This window comes from Rattus rattus, chromosome 7 (genome assembly GCF_011064425.1).
Source record: "Rattus rattus isolate New Zealand chromosome 7, Rrattus_CSIRO_v1, whole genome shotgun sequence".
In the NCBI taxonomy this organism is placed as follows: domain Eukaryota; kingdom Metazoa; phylum Chordata; class Mammalia; order Rodentia; family Muridae; genus Rattus; species Rattus rattus.
Genome location: NC_046160.1, coordinates 6,462,431 through 6,479,592, shown reverse-complemented (window position 1 = coordinate 6,479,592; position 17,162 = coordinate 6,462,431). Strand labels below are relative to the sequence as shown.

Sequence of the window (17,162 nt, the reverse complement as noted above, 5' to 3'; positions counted from 1 at the left end):
TGTAGTGGATCTGGGGCCTCTGTCCTTGACGACACTTCCCCTGCTCTCTGCTGCGTCATATGCCTCCTGGGGCTGTGCCCTTCAGGGATGGGCCTGACAAAACGCAAAGATTTCATTTTTAGGAAGACAAAAAGCCTAGGAAACCAAGGGGGCATTTCAGACAACTGCCTATCTCCTTGTCTGCCCTGATGCTGTGCCTGGTGGGTAATCAGACAGCTCCAAATGTCGGATGCTCTCCTCTCTCCTGGGCTCTGGGAAGCAGCCAGGAGCTGAAGACCCAGTCAACATTCCAGGGCCCTTCTTGGGGAAGGCTCTGCGAAGCCCCCAGGCACAGGGCCTGCTCCGCCCTATCTGTCCTGAGATCTCCTGGCAGGGAGGATACTGGAGTTTCCTCAGGTGGCAACTGCTGAAGCAATCACATTCTTTAAAAACCAGCTCAATAGGAAACAGACCCTGGGCCTGTGGTTTAGGTGTGACTCTGGCGTAGTCGATGAGCAGGGCTGGGTCTGAATGTGAGCAGGATTTTAGGAAAAAGAGCAGGCTCAGAGCTTCCAGGCTTGCACATAATGTAGACGGGATCGGAGTTCTGATGACTCCGAGGGCTTAGCTAGTTTCTTAGGCAAAATCACCGCCATCACAAGACGGTTTGGGCCAGTTTTATAGGCTGTATTCTGTAGGTGACAGAATCTTCAACCTCTCATGTTCCTTGGGTTATGTTCTCTGACTTTGACAGCAACATTGGAATAGTGTCCTTCAAAGTCCTCGGGAAGGAGAATGGCCTGTAACTATTTGGAGATCAATGAAAACACCAACTGATAGGCAAACGCCAAGAAAATAGACTACCCATAAGCCATCAGGCCATCCAGGGAAGGACTTGTGTCTCTGCCTGCAGCACTGTGGTTAGAACTGTAATGGCAAACACAGGGTGGCATTAAGTACATAGCGAGTCGTGTTCAGTAAGACAAGATAGCAGACTGTCACGAGGCAGGCGAGGGAGGGCCGGCGCAGAAGGCAGGAGGCCTAGGAGAAATAACATAACCCCACAAATAACTAGACAGAGGAGGAAAGTAGATCTCGCAAAGAGACTCGAATAGAAAATAAATACCCCAGGGAAGTAGGCTGCAAGGTGAAAATGGAATCAAGGTAATCTCTCCCACTTGTTAAGGAACAGGAAGCAGACCAGCAGCAGGGGTAGGTGAAAGTGGCCCCTTGCTCATAGACGCTATTCCCTAAAGTGGCACGCTGTGCGAATGATTATAGCCCTCTTAAAAATCAGGAAATTCGGGCTGGAGAGATGGCTCAGCACTGACTGCTCTTCCAGAGATCCTGAGTTCAATTCCCAGCAACCACATGGTGGCTCACAACCATCTGTAATGAGATCTGATGCCCTCTTCTGGTGTGTCTGAGGAAAGCAACAGTGTACTCATATAAAGCAAATAAGCAAGCAAACAAACAAACAAATATTTATTAAAAATCAGGAAATGTGTAAAATGTTTAACCCTTTAGTTCTGAAATTTTCTATTTCAAGGATATAATGCTGAATTTTAAATTGTGCTCAAAAGCACTCAGCACAACTTATACAGAACTTACTTGGGAATAACTTAGGTTTCTGATATGAAGGCGACAGCAGAATTAACTGTAGTGTATGTACCTTGAACCGAGTGCCAGCAGGCATGTAAAGATGGAGACCTCGTAGGAAAATGCATAACACATTGCTTCTTCGGAAAGCCCTGTATTTGCGTGTGGTGTGATGGGGCACACCTAATATCTCAGCACTTGGGTAAAGCCGAAGTGTCATGAGTTCAAGACCAGCCTGTGCTACATAGTGTGAAAGGAAGGAAGAACGAGGGGAAAGTGAGGAGGATAAAAGGGAGAGAGAGAGAAAGCATGCTACATTCATTCTTTGATAATTATGGAATCACTGTAGATGAATAATTACTTATTCCCGGTGCAATAACTTCTCTTTCCCGAGCACTGTGCCAGAGATTAAAAAAAAAGAAAGGTAGGTAGTTGGTAAACGTTTAAAATGTAAACTTCCTAAACATCTTCATTAGAAATTAAAGGGAAGAAGCAATTAGCATTAAGGGGTTTGACATCCTTTGACCCTGTATTCGTAGACTGACCAGATGATTAAAACTGTTTGCAGGTCATGCTGGCCGAGCTCAAGGGTAAGGATGAAGTCTATGCTGTGAAGGTCTTAAAGAAGGACGTCATCCTGCAGGATGACGACGTGGACTGCACGATGACGGAGAAGAGGATTTTGGCTCTGGCGCGGAAACACCCTTATCTAACCCAACTCTATTGCTGCTTCCAGACCAAGGTAGGTAATGCTTAAGAAGGGGCTGGCCAGCCGCCGTCCCGGGCATGGCGTGGTCTAACGCACGGCATCTCAGCTCTCAGAAACCCATTTTGACCGTCTGCATGCCTCTCTGCAAAACTTTGTATGGCGGAGTGGATTTTTACCCTCGCAGAGATAGGCGTTCATTTGAACACGGTCTTCTTTCGGGGTCATGGGACTTTGCATTGTGGGCGCTTGTGCAGGGAAGCAAGATCGATAGTGCACTTTCAGATTGTAGCAACACAAAGCCAGATGGCTAACCCCAGTGTTGACTCATTGGAAAAACCAACAGACCCGGTGTAGACCCTGCTCCAGCTCCCGTGTAGCAACAACCAGACCTCGTCTAAGCTGAAAAAGCAAAAAAAAAAAAAAAAAAAAAAAGAAAGAAAAAGCCAAAGCTACCCTAATCCTTCTACGCCGCGTGATGTCATAGGAGAAGCTGAATTTAAACAAATGCTTGGAATTCCACAGTGAAATCCAACCATTATAAAACTTACCAGAGATTCGTCTGGCTGCCAGCAGGGGGCAGTAAAGGATGAGCATCTGTCTGTAAGGGCATTGGAGCGTCCCCTTCATCTGGTTTGGTATTATTCCTAGGAAAAAAACACACGTTCTTCATAAAATTCTTATTGTATTTTCCTTTTTTTTGGAAAGTGTGTAGGAGAAAAGTCTTCTATGATGCGTTATGAATTTGTAATGTTTGCGTTCTTTAGTAGGTCATCCAGACCTATTGCCTGGATCCTAGACAGCGAAGGGCATGTATGTAGTTGCTCGTGTGTGTGTGTGTGTGTGTGTGTGTGTGTGTGTGTGTGTGTGTGTGTGTGTGTATTCCAAATTTTAGGTCCTGGTGAACAAGATCCCATTCCACCATCAGAAAATTTACAGCCTTTTTGCACCACCCCCACCCCCACCCTGAGGCAGTTTCTGAAAATCCTGCTTATCTGGGGAGCTTTAAAATTGAAAGACTCTGTGGACCCAGCTTCTGCCCAGTAGCCTCAGGACACATTAGTCCACTGAAGTCTGGGAAGAGCCCGCAGCATACAAAGAAAGATCACCTTAGTTTAATTCACGATTGCCCAACTTACTGGGTCCCGACCCTCCCCATGAACCCACGCCTGACACCTAGTCCACATTAGGCAACACGGATCTAGAAAGTTTCCCCATCCCTGTAATTCCTTCAGAGATGAGAACCACCTGAAAACGCTCAGCCATTCTGTGGCCTATTTCTTAGGGACACCAGGGTTGCTCTGCTCCGTAAGAATCTTTCTTTTCTGAGCAAGCCTCAGACTGGAGGCTAAGTGTCCTCTCTCTTTTAAATTGGTGTTGTGTAATGCCAGATTAGTGTGAGTTCGCATGTGTGTACAGTCCACTCACTGTCCAGTGTGCAGAGTCCAGTGAGGCAGTTCAAGTCCAGAGATGGGCTCGGCTTCCTTTTCTCCCACTACAGCTTGGCTATTGTGGTTTGGGTTTTGAGATTGGACCTCATTCTGAAGTTCAGTTCATAATAGCCTGAAACTCGAGGCAATCCTGTCTCCACCTCTTAAGCCCTGGCATTGTAGGTGTGAGCCACCATATCTTCTAACTTAATTCAAGAGTAAAGAGAAACGTCTCGGGTCCGATGTGTCTGTATTGTCTGTGGTTCTTTTCACACGGGCTCACATCCAGTAGTTTTGTCTTAAAATCAATAACAACAACGAACAACAAAAACCACTTAGTCTACTTTTCTCTTTGTACCACTGAGAAAATTGTTTCAAAGAACCAGTGATCCTGCGTGTGCACGTGTGTGTGTGTGTGTGTGTGTGTGTGTGTGTGTGTGTGTGTGTGTGTGCTGTAGGTTTTAGGAACTGAACTTAGAGTCTCCTGTGTGCTAGGCACCAGTTCTGTCTCTGGCCTATGAATACAAGGTTTTGTCGTCTACAGGCAGTACATGCTGGCAGTCAAATCTGGTACCTCTGGCTGCTGGGGTTGCTGCCCCTGTGAGGCCATGATCTAGTATGGCTGTTATGGCCAAGCCAGCTAGTGCCCCGTCGTCTCTCAAGGCCATCTCTTTCTCCTGACTGATGTGGCTGTGTAGAGAGGGCTGTGTAAAGAACCTCATTAAGGTTCTTTCTTTGAACTTGTGGTCAGAAGGCCCAGGATCCTGAAAGAGCTGGATCTAGTCATGTGAAGGCTGTGTGGGGTTCCTATCTAAGGTGACTCCTGAGAAGTTGAAGGTCTGCTTGATGGGTAAATGAGAAAAGGCAGTGGCATCATTTTTTACAGAAATCATGCACTGAAGAATGTCAAGGTTTCTCATCGACACACAAAGGGGCATTGAAGAACATCATGGACTTTACTTAGGCCAGAGGAAATGAACTGGTGTGGTTTTGAGGGTCTTGGTGGCTAGAGGAGAGAGAAGAAACTTCCTCTGCAGTTTAGAGACCTTCCCTTAGGCCAGAGTCAGGAACCCAGCATCACCCTAGAAGCAGGTTGGTGCCTGTTTTATACACCATGTATATATTCTACTCATTGATTTACTGATAAAAGGGACCTTTGAAGAATCATCTAAAGACCCCAAATTTAATTTTTAAAAACGGACTTGCCTTTTACTGGCCGGTAGTCATGGTTTTGAAGACCCTCCTGATTGAAGTGGGCTCTGGTGTGGAGTTCTTAGCAGAACACAGATTTGCATGAGGAAGGACGACTGGCTGGCTGGGTTCAGCTCTGGAGGCTCAGACTAACTTCTGCAGTAAGTGAACACTAAGTAATCCTTAGTGTTTCAGTGACATGCAAACCAAGAGGACCTGGGAGCTGCTGTTCCTCGGGGTCTAGCGAAGCAGCGGTGCTTTTGAAGGGTGAGATTTGGGCAGGACTGGAAGCAGAGAGGGCAGCCATAATCAGCTGTCAGTTTTCAATCTTGCTTGGATGTTGTTTTTCCTGAAAAAAAGTCCCATCCCTCAGTCACCGATTCCGTCGTGGTTTTGACCAAGGTATATGACTCAGAACCACAAAGATCTGTTTCGATCCTATCAAGATTTTTGTCTCGTCCTTGATTAGAACGGGCAGAGCAACAGCCGGTGTTAAGTCAGGTTTGGGCTGAGCCTCAGTGTGGCGGTTTAAATGAGAAGGACCCCTCCAGGCTCAGACATTTAAATAGTTGGTCTCCAGTTGGTGGCAGTGTGTGAGGAGTCTTAGGAGGTGTGGCTTTGTGGGGGAACTGTGTCACCGGGCCGGGCTTCGGACTTTAGAAGCCTCCCACCACTGCCAATGTGCTCTCTGCTTCCCACAAGATGCTCAAGATCTGAGCCCCCAGCCCGCTGCTTCCGCTGCCACGTCTTTGCTATGCCATCATGGACTCCACCCCTCTGGAACCATAAGCACCAAGAAACTCTTTGCTCTTAGGTGGCCTTGGTCATGGTGTCTGGTTACAACAATGGAAAAGTCACCAATAGACTCGGTTTCTAGGATATGGGGAGGAATGGCTCTCCCAGAAACTTCCTTGAGAGCATCCGGGCAGATTGTGCAGAGCTTTAAGATGGGTACAGACCGGCTGGCAGAGCGTGGAAGGGTGTAGAGTAAGGAAGGCCCTGTGTCTTTTCCGGCATCCAGCAATGATGACCGTGCAGAGCCATCAACAGTAACCATAATGGCCCAGTCGAGTCTGGCAGCTGCAGCCTGCTGGGGGACCATGCTGAATTCAAATAGTGACTTAAGATTTCTGTCTACGAAGCTGTTCTGTCCTTGGCTGTGCCACAGTCTTCTTGCACAGACTCTGGGAAATAAAAAGCAAATAAAACGATTCCAGCACCCAGCACTAATGAGAATGGGCAGATAGGCCAGTCAATAAAACCACAAATACGTACCCATCAAGTTCCTGCTGTGGTTCTGAGTTTCTAGAGAACCTAAATCAGGCTACAGAAGCTAGAGAGCTGGCCCTTGAAATAGGGCAAGCATTGGGAAGAAGGTGGGCACCTAGAGATGGGCTCCAAAGTCCTTTCTAGAGTTCATCTTGACTGTTCCCCACACTAGGCTTCACAGCTCCATTCTCCTGCTTCTTTGCGGACAAATGATAAGGAAAAAGAGGTGAGGTTTGTGGGGAAGGGTGCATACTGAGAAAATAAGAAGAGCAGACTCTTGTGGAGTCAGAGGCTGAGGGAGAGGACCATGGCAGTGCTGGGGACCCTCGTTAGGGACTGAGGTGTCCCTCTTGGTGCTAAAGGGCATGGCCTTCCTGCTCCAGGTGTGAACCGGGTACAGAAGCTCCTTTTTCAGAAATCTCCTGTTCCAGTAGCCTCTGGAGCTCAGAGGGCTCCCAAGAGATAGATTTATTTTGATTTTTGTGGTTAACAGAAAACTAAAATTCCCAGGCCCTTCTAGATGTTGTGTGTTTGTGTTTTATCATCCCCATTACAAAACCATCCCTTCCAACTGGATCCCACAGAACCCGACTTGGCCAGTCGCACCCGTGGCATCGCCTCTTTAAAACTTGCATCTCTGCACACTGTACCCATCCCCCACCCTCTGGCATTTCCTGCCAGGCCTGGGAAGCCAAATCCTGGAGGACTTTGCTGTGAGGGAAACTGGGAATGGGGCTGAGCTCCTACAGGATCTCCACCCGCCCGCCAGCCTCCCTCCAGCCCTGGGGAACGGGTGGCGTGGAGAATCCTTAAAAAGCAACTGGTGATGTTTTTCAAATGTGATTTAATCATCTCTGTGGGCAAGGGGAGAGCTGCCCGGAGCAAGTGTTGACAACATAGGAGAGGATTTGTAGTTTCAAAGAACTCTAATGTTTGTTTTAACTTTTAACAGAACAGCAAACCCTAAAGAAAAGAAGGGATGGCGGGGGTACAAGATGACCAGCAGAGAGAAAGATGTAGTGAATAATCAGGCCATCTAAGAGAACGGAGAAAGCAACCTGAAGGGTAGGCCATGGTCCTGTTAGGCCAGGTGACGTTGGGGGTGGTGGGACCTGGGAGGAGTTGGAGGGCTTTTGGCCCCTTTGCTGGCTGTTTCTAGAAAACAAAAGCCCTCGATGTTCAATACCTCTAGATGGTTTGGATTAGCAGCCCTAGGGACTCTATGCTACGGGCTCGTCAGTAGAAGACTGGAAGTGGTAGTGCTGGGGTTGGTAATGCTCTCCAGCGTTAGGTGAAGTGAGTCTACATGGATGCTTTGGGCTTTGTGTGTCACAGTGTCTTATCCAGTGACTAAGATGCGAGGAAGCACGTCTTGGTGCTGAAGAACATCCTGTGTGAGCAGGATGGGTGGGCAGCAATGCCATTTCTCTTCCTTAGCCAGTTTACACTCAGGGCCCTGTGGCCTGCAAGCGACTGAGGGCTTATGGAGACTCTGATAGGAGGGTCGGTGTGTAAAGTCACTGAGTGCCAATCTCCGTTGCCTGAGGAGAGCAGAGGTACATGGAGAGGGGGATGGGAGTGCAAGTAGAGGGGCCGCATAATTTCATACCAATCAGGCCGCATGAAGAAAGTGGTCACCCACGTCTTGAAGCAAGGACCCATTCTAGAATGAAGTGCAAAGTTATAGGGCTCACTTTGCTCCAGTGTGCCCACCTCAGGGCAACAGGGAGGAGCTCTGCCTCTTAGTCTAGAGGCTGTCACATAAGGTAGCTTCTTTACATGTAAGGAAACACGGAAAGAAGAAGATTTTCTTCTATATTTCCACATTTTATTATGGTAAAATGAACATAAGATTTATCACCTTTGAACACTTGGAGGCTGAGGCAGGAGGATAGAAAGTTTGAGGCGACTCTCTCTGTATATGAAGATTGACTCAAAGAAAGATCAAACAAACAAACAAAACACCCAAACCAAAAAACAAACACATTCTCTAACTTTGGGGACGGAGTGATAGACACATTTATACACTCGTGTGTGTGTGTGTGAGTGTGTGTGTGTATGTGTGAGTGTGTGTGTGTGTGTGTGTTTGTGAGTGTGTGTGTGTATGTGTGAGTGTGTGTGTGAGTGTGTGTGTGTGTGTGTGTGTGTGTGTGTGTGTGTTCTTCTACGTGGGTCTGTTTGGCACGTTTTCCAACATGAAGGAGCACACCTCTTTGTTCATTCCAATGCTGCTAATTTTTATATTCACACTCAGGGTTCGTGGAGGTGCCTTGGTTGAGGTAGGGTGCGTGCGTGTGTGCTCATGCAGACCCCATGCGTGTTGTAGCCGGATGGAACTCCATTGCCACTTTTCCCATCTGACAGAGCAGTCCCACTTTGTCCAGCTTCATATTAACATCCCCAGCAAGACAGAGCTGGGATTCAGATCACAGCACCACGTTTGCCTCCTGGGGTAGAAGAGGGCCATTGCAGGGAGGGCTGGGAAGAATGGGCTCTCCCAGGAGCCCAGAGGCCATGAGAGGTTTTGAAGGGGAAACTGGCATCAGCCGTTCCATTTCCCTCTGTATCTAGAAGGCCACGCAGCTTGTGAAGAAGGCATAGGCTTGACTGGTATAGAACTATCAACCAGGGAGCTCTGGACCAATGGGAGAGGGAGACACGGGCTGCTGCTAGCTCTCATAAGTCACGGGCACACTTCTATATCAATTCCTAATCCGAATGAAAAGTTTCGTGTAGAAATCTAAAACTAGAGGCCAAAGTTATCTAACCTGTTGACCAAACAAAGCCAGTTTCCTCATGGCTGACGTGATCCTCTCGATCTCTGCCTAGCACCTTCATCTATTGGATTTCAGGATTTACTCCCTTTTTTTAGAGTCTCTATTTTTAGATGGGTGTTGAATTTTGATAGTGGTGTGATGTTTTCCTCAGAGAGAGTCACATGGGTCATTCCAGGGAGAAGTTTCTGCCTTGTCTATTGAAATTTCTTGCTCAAAGCAATGGCCTTTCCTCACATAACCTGGACTTTTTGTTCCCGTGGGCTCTGATTCTTCCGATAACCCCAGCACTCTAGCTTTGAAGGTCTTGCCAGCTGGTGGGTACAGCCCACTAGGCCATTTGAGTTCACAGTACCCTATTGATTTGTAGGGACCATGGTATATTGGAGGGAGAATGCCCATTCTATCTCTGGCTTCTGTCTACACGGCTTGCGTGGAGACACTTCTGTGGACACTGATTTGATTGTTCTTAATCAGAAATGGCAAAGGAAATGGGAACCCAAATATGTGATTTGTAAAATTTCATGCAAATCTGACATTAGGGGTCTATGAATGTGGAGTTCACCAGGAACCCACGGGAAGCCCATTCTAGTCTTTACCTGCTGCAAAGCCATGGACGGGATTGGACGGGATGAGGACGCTAACAGCATCTGTGGATAGGGCTTCTGCTTACTGTTTCTTTTCCAAAGCTCAATTCAGTAAAATTTCCTACCTCAGCCCAGGCCTGTCTACAAGACTTTTCTTTTTTGAGGGGAAGGGGTTATTGAGACAGGATTTCTCTGTGTAGCCCTGTCTTTCCTGGAACTTGCTCTGTTTACCAGGTTGCCCTTGAACTCAGAGAGATCTGCCTGCCTCTGCCTCCCAAGTGCTGTGACCAAAGGCACCATTATGGTCCAAAAGACCATTATGATATTTTAATCACAGTTCCAACTCAAACATAGCCTCAGTGACTAAGGGTCCTGCGCAGTACGCTCTGTGGTGAAGAACTATCATTGTCTAACTAAAGCACAACACAGTTTCTAACATGTAGTGGGTGCAAAAGCATTGTTGGTTCCTGTTTACAGTACCAGTGTCCTTGGTACAGAGAGATGGCCATGGTGGACTTGGAACTTGTCTCTCAATGCCACCCTTGTTTTTGGTGTGTCTGTGTTTATTGGACAGGCGTTCATGAAGCAGAATTGAGAAATGACTGTTAGGATACTTGACCCCTAGGCATGCCAGCTCCATAAAGAGCAAAGATGTCCTACTGATGCCAAACCTGAGCCCTCATTCTTGTTGACCTTGCTGGCCCAAGCTCTTAGCCCCACCATCATCCAACAAGATCTCCTTCTGGTTGAAATTCTTGGGCATTTTGGCACAGATGGTTATTGGTTCTAGTTAAGAATGTAGAGAGGCGTCTTCTAGGTGGGCTAGTGTTGGTCTTCTAGGTGGGCTAGTGTTGGTCTTCTAGGTGGGCTAGTGTTGGTCTTCTAGGTGGGCTAGTGTTAGTCTTCTAGGTGGGCTAGTGTTGGTCTTCTACTTCAGGGCCAGTCTTGGATCAGTGATGACAGACTACAACAAACACCTCATAGAGTACTCAACAAGTCAGGGTCAACATCAAGCAATTTAAGTACTGCTTACCCAGTCTTTACACTATCCCAAGAAATAGGAGTATCATCCTGAGAGGCCCCACCACAGAATGTGACTGAGCTGAAATTCAAACCCATTTAGCTGGCTTCCAGAAACTTCATTTTGTCAGACTGCTCAGAAGAGGACTAACAAACAGAAACTAGAATCCCAAGAGGACCATATGTAACCAAAATGTCAGCTGGTTTGTTTATAGTGAGGTGGCCAGACTCTGCATTCATGTGGCCCAGGGATCTCTGGGATGACTCTTTAGGGCTGGTATCTTAGGCAATCAGTGTTGAACTTGGGAAGCAGGAGGATAAGCAGACCCCTCTTCCTGGAATGATGTCACTGGCAGAGCCAGCGGGAAGTTGCACTCCCCACCCCCAATGGAACATTTTGTTTTCACCTCGATGTTCTAAGGAGAACCCCAGGATGGATCCCAGGCAAAAAGAATTTTCTTAGTCTGAGTAGATGTAAAATTAAATGCCTTTGCCTGCTCAGTACTACATCCATGTGAGATTCATTAGCAATGCATAAGCCATGTTGTTATCAGGAACATCTGTGTACAGGTTGCTAGGGAGCTAAGCTTCTGCTAAGCTTCTTACTTGGATCTCCTACCAGCGCTGGACCCGCTCACTTTTCTGGCCTGGATTCGATGATCATCATGGGCTTGCTGTTCTCCCCTGTCCTCTTCAAGGCCTGTGGAAGGCACAGGGCAGCAAGAATCTGAAAGCAATCTTTGATCTTCCCGATCTGCCACCACTTGAACAGCCCGGGCTCATTGTGATTCGGTTTTGGGGCAACAGCTTGCAATCGACTTCGTTTTTTCAAGCTCTAACCTATGGACACTTTCTAGGCTAACGAGTGTTATTATACCAAACAAGTGCTGTGATATTGATGAAACACCTCTGTGGTCATAGTTACCCAGTTTTATTCTTTTGAAGCCACATTAATCTGGGGAAAAGTAGCCTAGATAACTAGAAAAAGCCTGTGCTCTAAGGACCAGGCAAGCACAGGATGCTGGGACCTGGAGAATGCAGTAGACAAAAACAGTTGGGTCCCCAAACCCTTCCGAGTGTCAGGGGCTTCCCCTAGGGATGTTGTTCTTGTTTGGGGGGAGAGGGCGTTTGTGTTCCTTTTCTTTCTTCCTTTTTTCCCCGTGTTGTTTTGTTTGGGAAGGTTTTAGTTATCTTTTTAATAGACACTTGTTATGTAGCCCAGGCTATCCTCAGACTTGCTACTTAGTCCTAGATGGACTTGAATTCATGATCCTCCCACCTTAGCTGCCCAACTTTGGGGATTAAACTCCCCACTTGGCAAAAAGAAAAAACTTGAAAATAAAATCTGCCCTTAAAAATAACTGATAAATTTAGGTTTGAATTGTTCATCTTTCCAAAGAAAGTCAATTCCCATTATAAAAAAAAATGTATGAGGAATAGAGGTGTTCGGCGGAGTGACTGAAACCTGAAGAGTTAAGAGACTTGTACGTGAGGCAGCCGCTAGGGAGGAAGTGTTCAGGTTTAGTAAATACGTCAGCTGACTTCTTCCTGCACCTGAGGTATCTTTGGTTCAGCACCACTGGATTTTTTTCTCCTAATGTGGCTTCCAAGATCACTAATTGGGGATAGAAAAAGGTGTAATTCTTGTCCAAGAAGCCTCTGACCTACCTGGGAAAATAGCATTAACGTGGGTGACCTGGATATTAGGAATGGTTCGGTGTACAAATGACCCCATGAAGTCATCCTCGAGGACACAACTAAGAGATGAGCAAGGTACAGAAGTGGGTGCCCTCCTGCAGGTCCGAGAAAACCCATCTCCTGGGAGAGGGCCCACTCCCTGCAGTTGGAGGACTTTTATCACAGGACAAAGAGCCTTGGTCCCTGATAGGTTATGTCTCCACCAGGGAAATGAGTCGATTCAAGCCAGATTAGATTATATCAAAGGCAGGTTTATTGGGAAACTGTTCATGGACGGAGACCTTCACTAGCTCCAAGGAAGGAGGCCGGGGAAGTCACCATGGGGAGAGAGAAAAGAGAAAGAGAAAGGGCACAGAGACAGGGTGTGGAGCTCTGGAATATAGAGGGAAGAGCCTCTAGGGGGAAGGGCAGTTGAGCCCCTGGGCTGGAAAGTTCAGGGTTGGGGGCAAAGTATGCCAAGTAGGGATACTGGGAGAACCTGAGTTCCTTGTCCCAGGGTCCGAAACCGAACAGTCCCCAACACCACCCCTCAAGGGCTCTGTGATAGAAGTTGATATAGAGTAGATGTCTATGCGTCATTGTATGATGAGAATAAAACAGAGCATAGATCTGGCCATGTGCACCTAGGTCAGGCCTGACCAGCAGATGCTTGGTCAGGTCTCAGCTACACAGCTTTAATCTGAAGGGGGAAAACTGATGCAGTGCCCTGGGAACTAAAGAGCACCTGCACCCAGCACTAGGTAAGCACTGAGGTAAACACCTCAGGGATGCCATAGATAGAAACAGAGTTGGCCTTCAAAACACTTAAGAAGACAAGTAGATGCCTCCATTTAAAAGACTGATAGGTGTGTACCCAGGAGGGATAGGTTCAGCTCTGTGAGGAAGTGTTCATCCTAGAGGCTCAAGGATACTAAGGTTGGTATAAAAGCCAGATAACAGTGTGCAAGCATCATAGAGTCAGAAGCCCGTCGGATCCCACGGTGTTTGTGCAGGGAGGGCACAAGGTTGGGGAGCTATGTGAAAAACGGCAGGAAGTATTCAAAGGTGAACGTGAAGGGTGACAATAAAAAATATATTCGGGCTTCATGGACAAAGAAGGCCTATACAGAGCTGGGCATGAGGGCGTGGACCTGCTAGCCCAGCACTTAGAAACAGAGGCAGGAGGATTACACTTATGGGATCCTGCGTAGGCTACGTAGATCCCAGCACAAACAAAAACATCTATGCAAAAATATTAATAATAAGGTGTTTGAGAACAGTTGCCTGCTTGGTGGCTTGGCTACAGCTCCTTCATGTTTAAAGCTATCAAAAAAAAAGATGCATTGATGTTAAAATAATATTTAGGTTGAAAAAGCGGGGAATTGGCCACAGTCCTTTAAGTGTGGTAGACAATTTCCATTTCTAGTAGAGTCCAATGCATCCAGTTATTTTCAGTGTGGAAAATCATGGTTGTTTTATAGATCCACTGGGGGAGAGAGAGAGAGAGAGAGAGAGAGAGAGAGAGAGAGAGAGAGAGAGAGAGAGAGACAGAGAGAGAGAGAGAGAGAGAGAGAGAGAGAGAGAGAGAGAGAGAGAGAGAGAGAGAGAGACAGAGAGAGAGAGAGAGAGAGAGAGAGAGAGAGAGAGAGAGAGACTTCAAGGAGCTGATTTTTTTTTACAGTATCTACCATGTGTCTGTCATTTCTCAAAGCTCATGATAGCCATTGACAAATCCTTGCAGCAGCCATAGGACACGGGTCTCCTAAGGCATAGCAGTGCAGCGTGCCTTCTCATACATCACACAGCTAACCATGGACGGGACTCTGATTGGAGCTGAGGTGGCCTCCGCTCCCTTCCTCAGCTGCTCTCAGTGCACTGTGCCAGGTGTCATACTCTTCTGGCTTAGGACATGACTTCATATCCTCCTTACCAATCAGCCCTGTCGCCCCTCAGTGTGGATAATGATACTGAGGTAGGGGTGGGTATTTCAACACGACTCCATGGCCAAGGGAGCCACGAATGTGCCTTGGAGGCCTCCTTCATCCCCACTGGTAGAGGCGGGTGGGTCCCGTGCCCGGAGGCAGGAGCAGCAATGCTGTGCCTGTGTACTCATTGCATAGCCGTCATGGAAAGAGTAGCTTACTCTCTGTGTGTGGGAAAGCTTTTCTCACAATGCTGGCTAACTCCCGAGCCTTAAAGTAAACAGCTACGTCATCCTGTCAGGAAAAGGAAACTTCAAGAAAGCGCTAAACTCCTGCAGTACTAAAAAAAAAATTTAAGTGGAGGAAATGATGTTTAAGGGGGATTTTCTGGGGTCCCTATGACAGAAGGGCTTTGCAGCTAATGACCCCCTTTCCCAAGTTATGTGTCTGAGTAAATGTTTCCCGAGCTGCAATTTCCCTGTCCTAAATTTCCTCCCATGACACGGAGAGGGGAAGACACCCCCAAAGCAAGACTAGAAGATCCCTGTAACCCTGTTAAGCTACTTCCACTTAGGGAGTTGCAACAATGATTTCACGTTCAAAACTGGGGAGGTGACCTAGTGTCAAATGCCACTGCCTCCTGAGAGCCTTACATCACGGAGAGACAGTGATCTCACTGGTGGCTTCCTCATCTAAGAAGATGGATGGAATTACAGCCATCCCTCAGCACATGGATAGGACATCACTAGAGATGTTTCTGGACCCACACACCCAGGCTTGGAGCAGACTGAAATTCAGCTCTCTCTCTCTCTCTCTCTCTCTCTCTCTCTCTCTCTCTCTCTCTCTCTCTCTCTCTCTCTCTCTCCTCTCACTCCATCGGCTGACCTACTTGTCTAATGACTGTGTCCCTTAAGCTCACAGCAGGAGTCTCTAGAGGGTTTTCTGGCTTGCTAGCTGGGCTTAAGCATTTCCTGTCATCCCAGAATACCTCTGGGCAGTGGCGTTTGACGGTGGGGTGGGGGTTGTAGAACATACAATTTTCAAAATGACTTGTGTATTCCAGCCGCATAGGCACTGTGGGAATTCCCCAGGTCTGCCCCTTCTCCCATTGCTGGTATTTCCGAAAAGCTCTTGCATTGTCCGGCGGGATGCACTAGGTGGGAAGCAGCTATCTGAAATCAACCTCCCCAGGGTCATTGCCAGGGGCCGTCCCAGGGCAAATTACAGTTATGCCCAACCAACAGGAATGAATTCCCCATCTAAGCAGCTTGGCTCTTCCCTCTTCTGACTTCATTCTGCTTCCCCTGTCCTGTCTAATGTGGGGTGTTTTTCCCCTTGCTACCCTTCAGGGGTCCCCGTTGGTTTTGTCATCGACAGGATCAGCATGGCTTCCTTTCTAAAAACTGTCTTCATTTTGCATCCCCTCTTCCGATTGGTGGGAACTTCTCTGAGGGTTTGCCCTGCACAGTCCAGAATACACTGAAGGCCCCAGAGTACACGCTAACTTCAGTCACCCTCCGTGTGAGGGGGTAGCACGCACCACACCAGTGGAAATGCACCTTTAAGTGGGCTTCCCTCAAACACTGTTTTGGATAGAAACAGCAGGTGGGGGGAAGCAGCCGTTTAGATTTTTATATGAAATCATTCATTCATAGAAATTTTCTAAATTAGCAAAATAGCTTGGCTACTTTTGCTGCCGAGTTCTGCACACTGGGACACCACTCCTAGCCTGTGAAGTAAGATGTCACTTAGATCTTAACCTGCTGGCCGCAGCCTCAGCCCTTGCTTCCTGGACATCCCAGCCCGTAAACCCATGCCTGGGACGGTTGGTATGAATGGCCCAGCTCCTGTCTGTGTAGTTTTCCTGATGTCACCCGCTCTTCTGTCCAGGCTCTCACAGACCCTTTTATCCAACCCCACTGTCTGCTGTCCGTACATCCTCTTCTCACGAGCATGTGCCACAGACCTGGAGTTTTATATTTGTGTGTGTGAGCTTTGATGCTGCACACCTTTAATCCGAGCATTCGGGAGACAGAGGGAAGCAGATCTCTTTGAGCTCAAGGAAAACCTCTTCCATGTAGTGGGTTCAAGGACAGCTAGGGCTACATAGTGAGACCCTTATCTAAAACAGCAATAATAAAATAGATGTGTGTCTATTATCATCATCTCTCCCCAGCTCAGTTCTGAGCACCCCTAGACACGTAGTGTTCTATGTGTGCAGGGCGCTACTTACCTACCGTAACCCCCTCAGTGCACACGCCTTGCACCAGTGATGTGAGTGAGGGCCACACCAATCGGAAATCCTTCCCAGAATTAAAATTAACTGAAGAACGGCTCCTTTCTCAGCACATGTAGAGTCCTGGCATCCTCCATCCCAAAGAATTGGGATGGGCATGGAAGAGAATCCCACCACAGTTTTTGTTCGTGTGTTTGTTTTGACGTCTCTTCACCGCTCCTCAGGAGTAGACTGACTAACTCACCATGGGAAGACATTTAGGTTTCAAGGCTCTCTTTGGTCTGATTTCTGTTCTCTTTTTTAAGTTTCCAGCAGATACTAGGAATGCCAACAAACTTTGGCTTCTTCTTCTACGGAGCAGAAGTAATAGCAACATTGCCATGCACCATCTTTAACAGAGAACTTGGCATGTCACATACATGTAGCATGTAACATTAGTGCAGCACATATGTAGCACATATATAGCACACATGCAGTGTCAGTGTGTTTGCATATTACGGCCTCACTTTATCTCCATGTTTTCTATGGAATAGGCAGTGCGCCTGTCTCTCCTCTTCCTAGGACTGTTGTTAATTTTGGGAAGGGAGAAAGGGGCAGCTTTCACATCTGAAATGAACTCTCCAGCACCCTGTTGCTTCCTGAGAAAACCCGAGTCCCTCTCCTAAAATGGCCACGGCTTTGCTGGAGTTCTTATCCTTAATTGTTGCCAAGCCACCTCTTCACTCCTGCCTTCCAGAACTTTCCCCTGCTTGCTCCAGAGATGCATTTTTGT

The 17,162-nt window shown here is 47.4% G+C and overlaps 1 protein-coding gene across 1 annotated transcript in view; it reads left to right on the top strand.

Moving 5' to 3' along the window:
- Prkce (protein kinase C epsilon) overlaps positions 1-17,162 on the top strand; it is a 486,519-nt gene that overhangs the window by 326,952 nt on the left and 142,405 nt on the right. Inside the window, 1 exon segment of the mRNA XM_032908730.1 lies at positions 2,147-2,320. Coding sequence (XP_032764621.1) covers positions 2,147-2,320 — 174 coding nt within the window.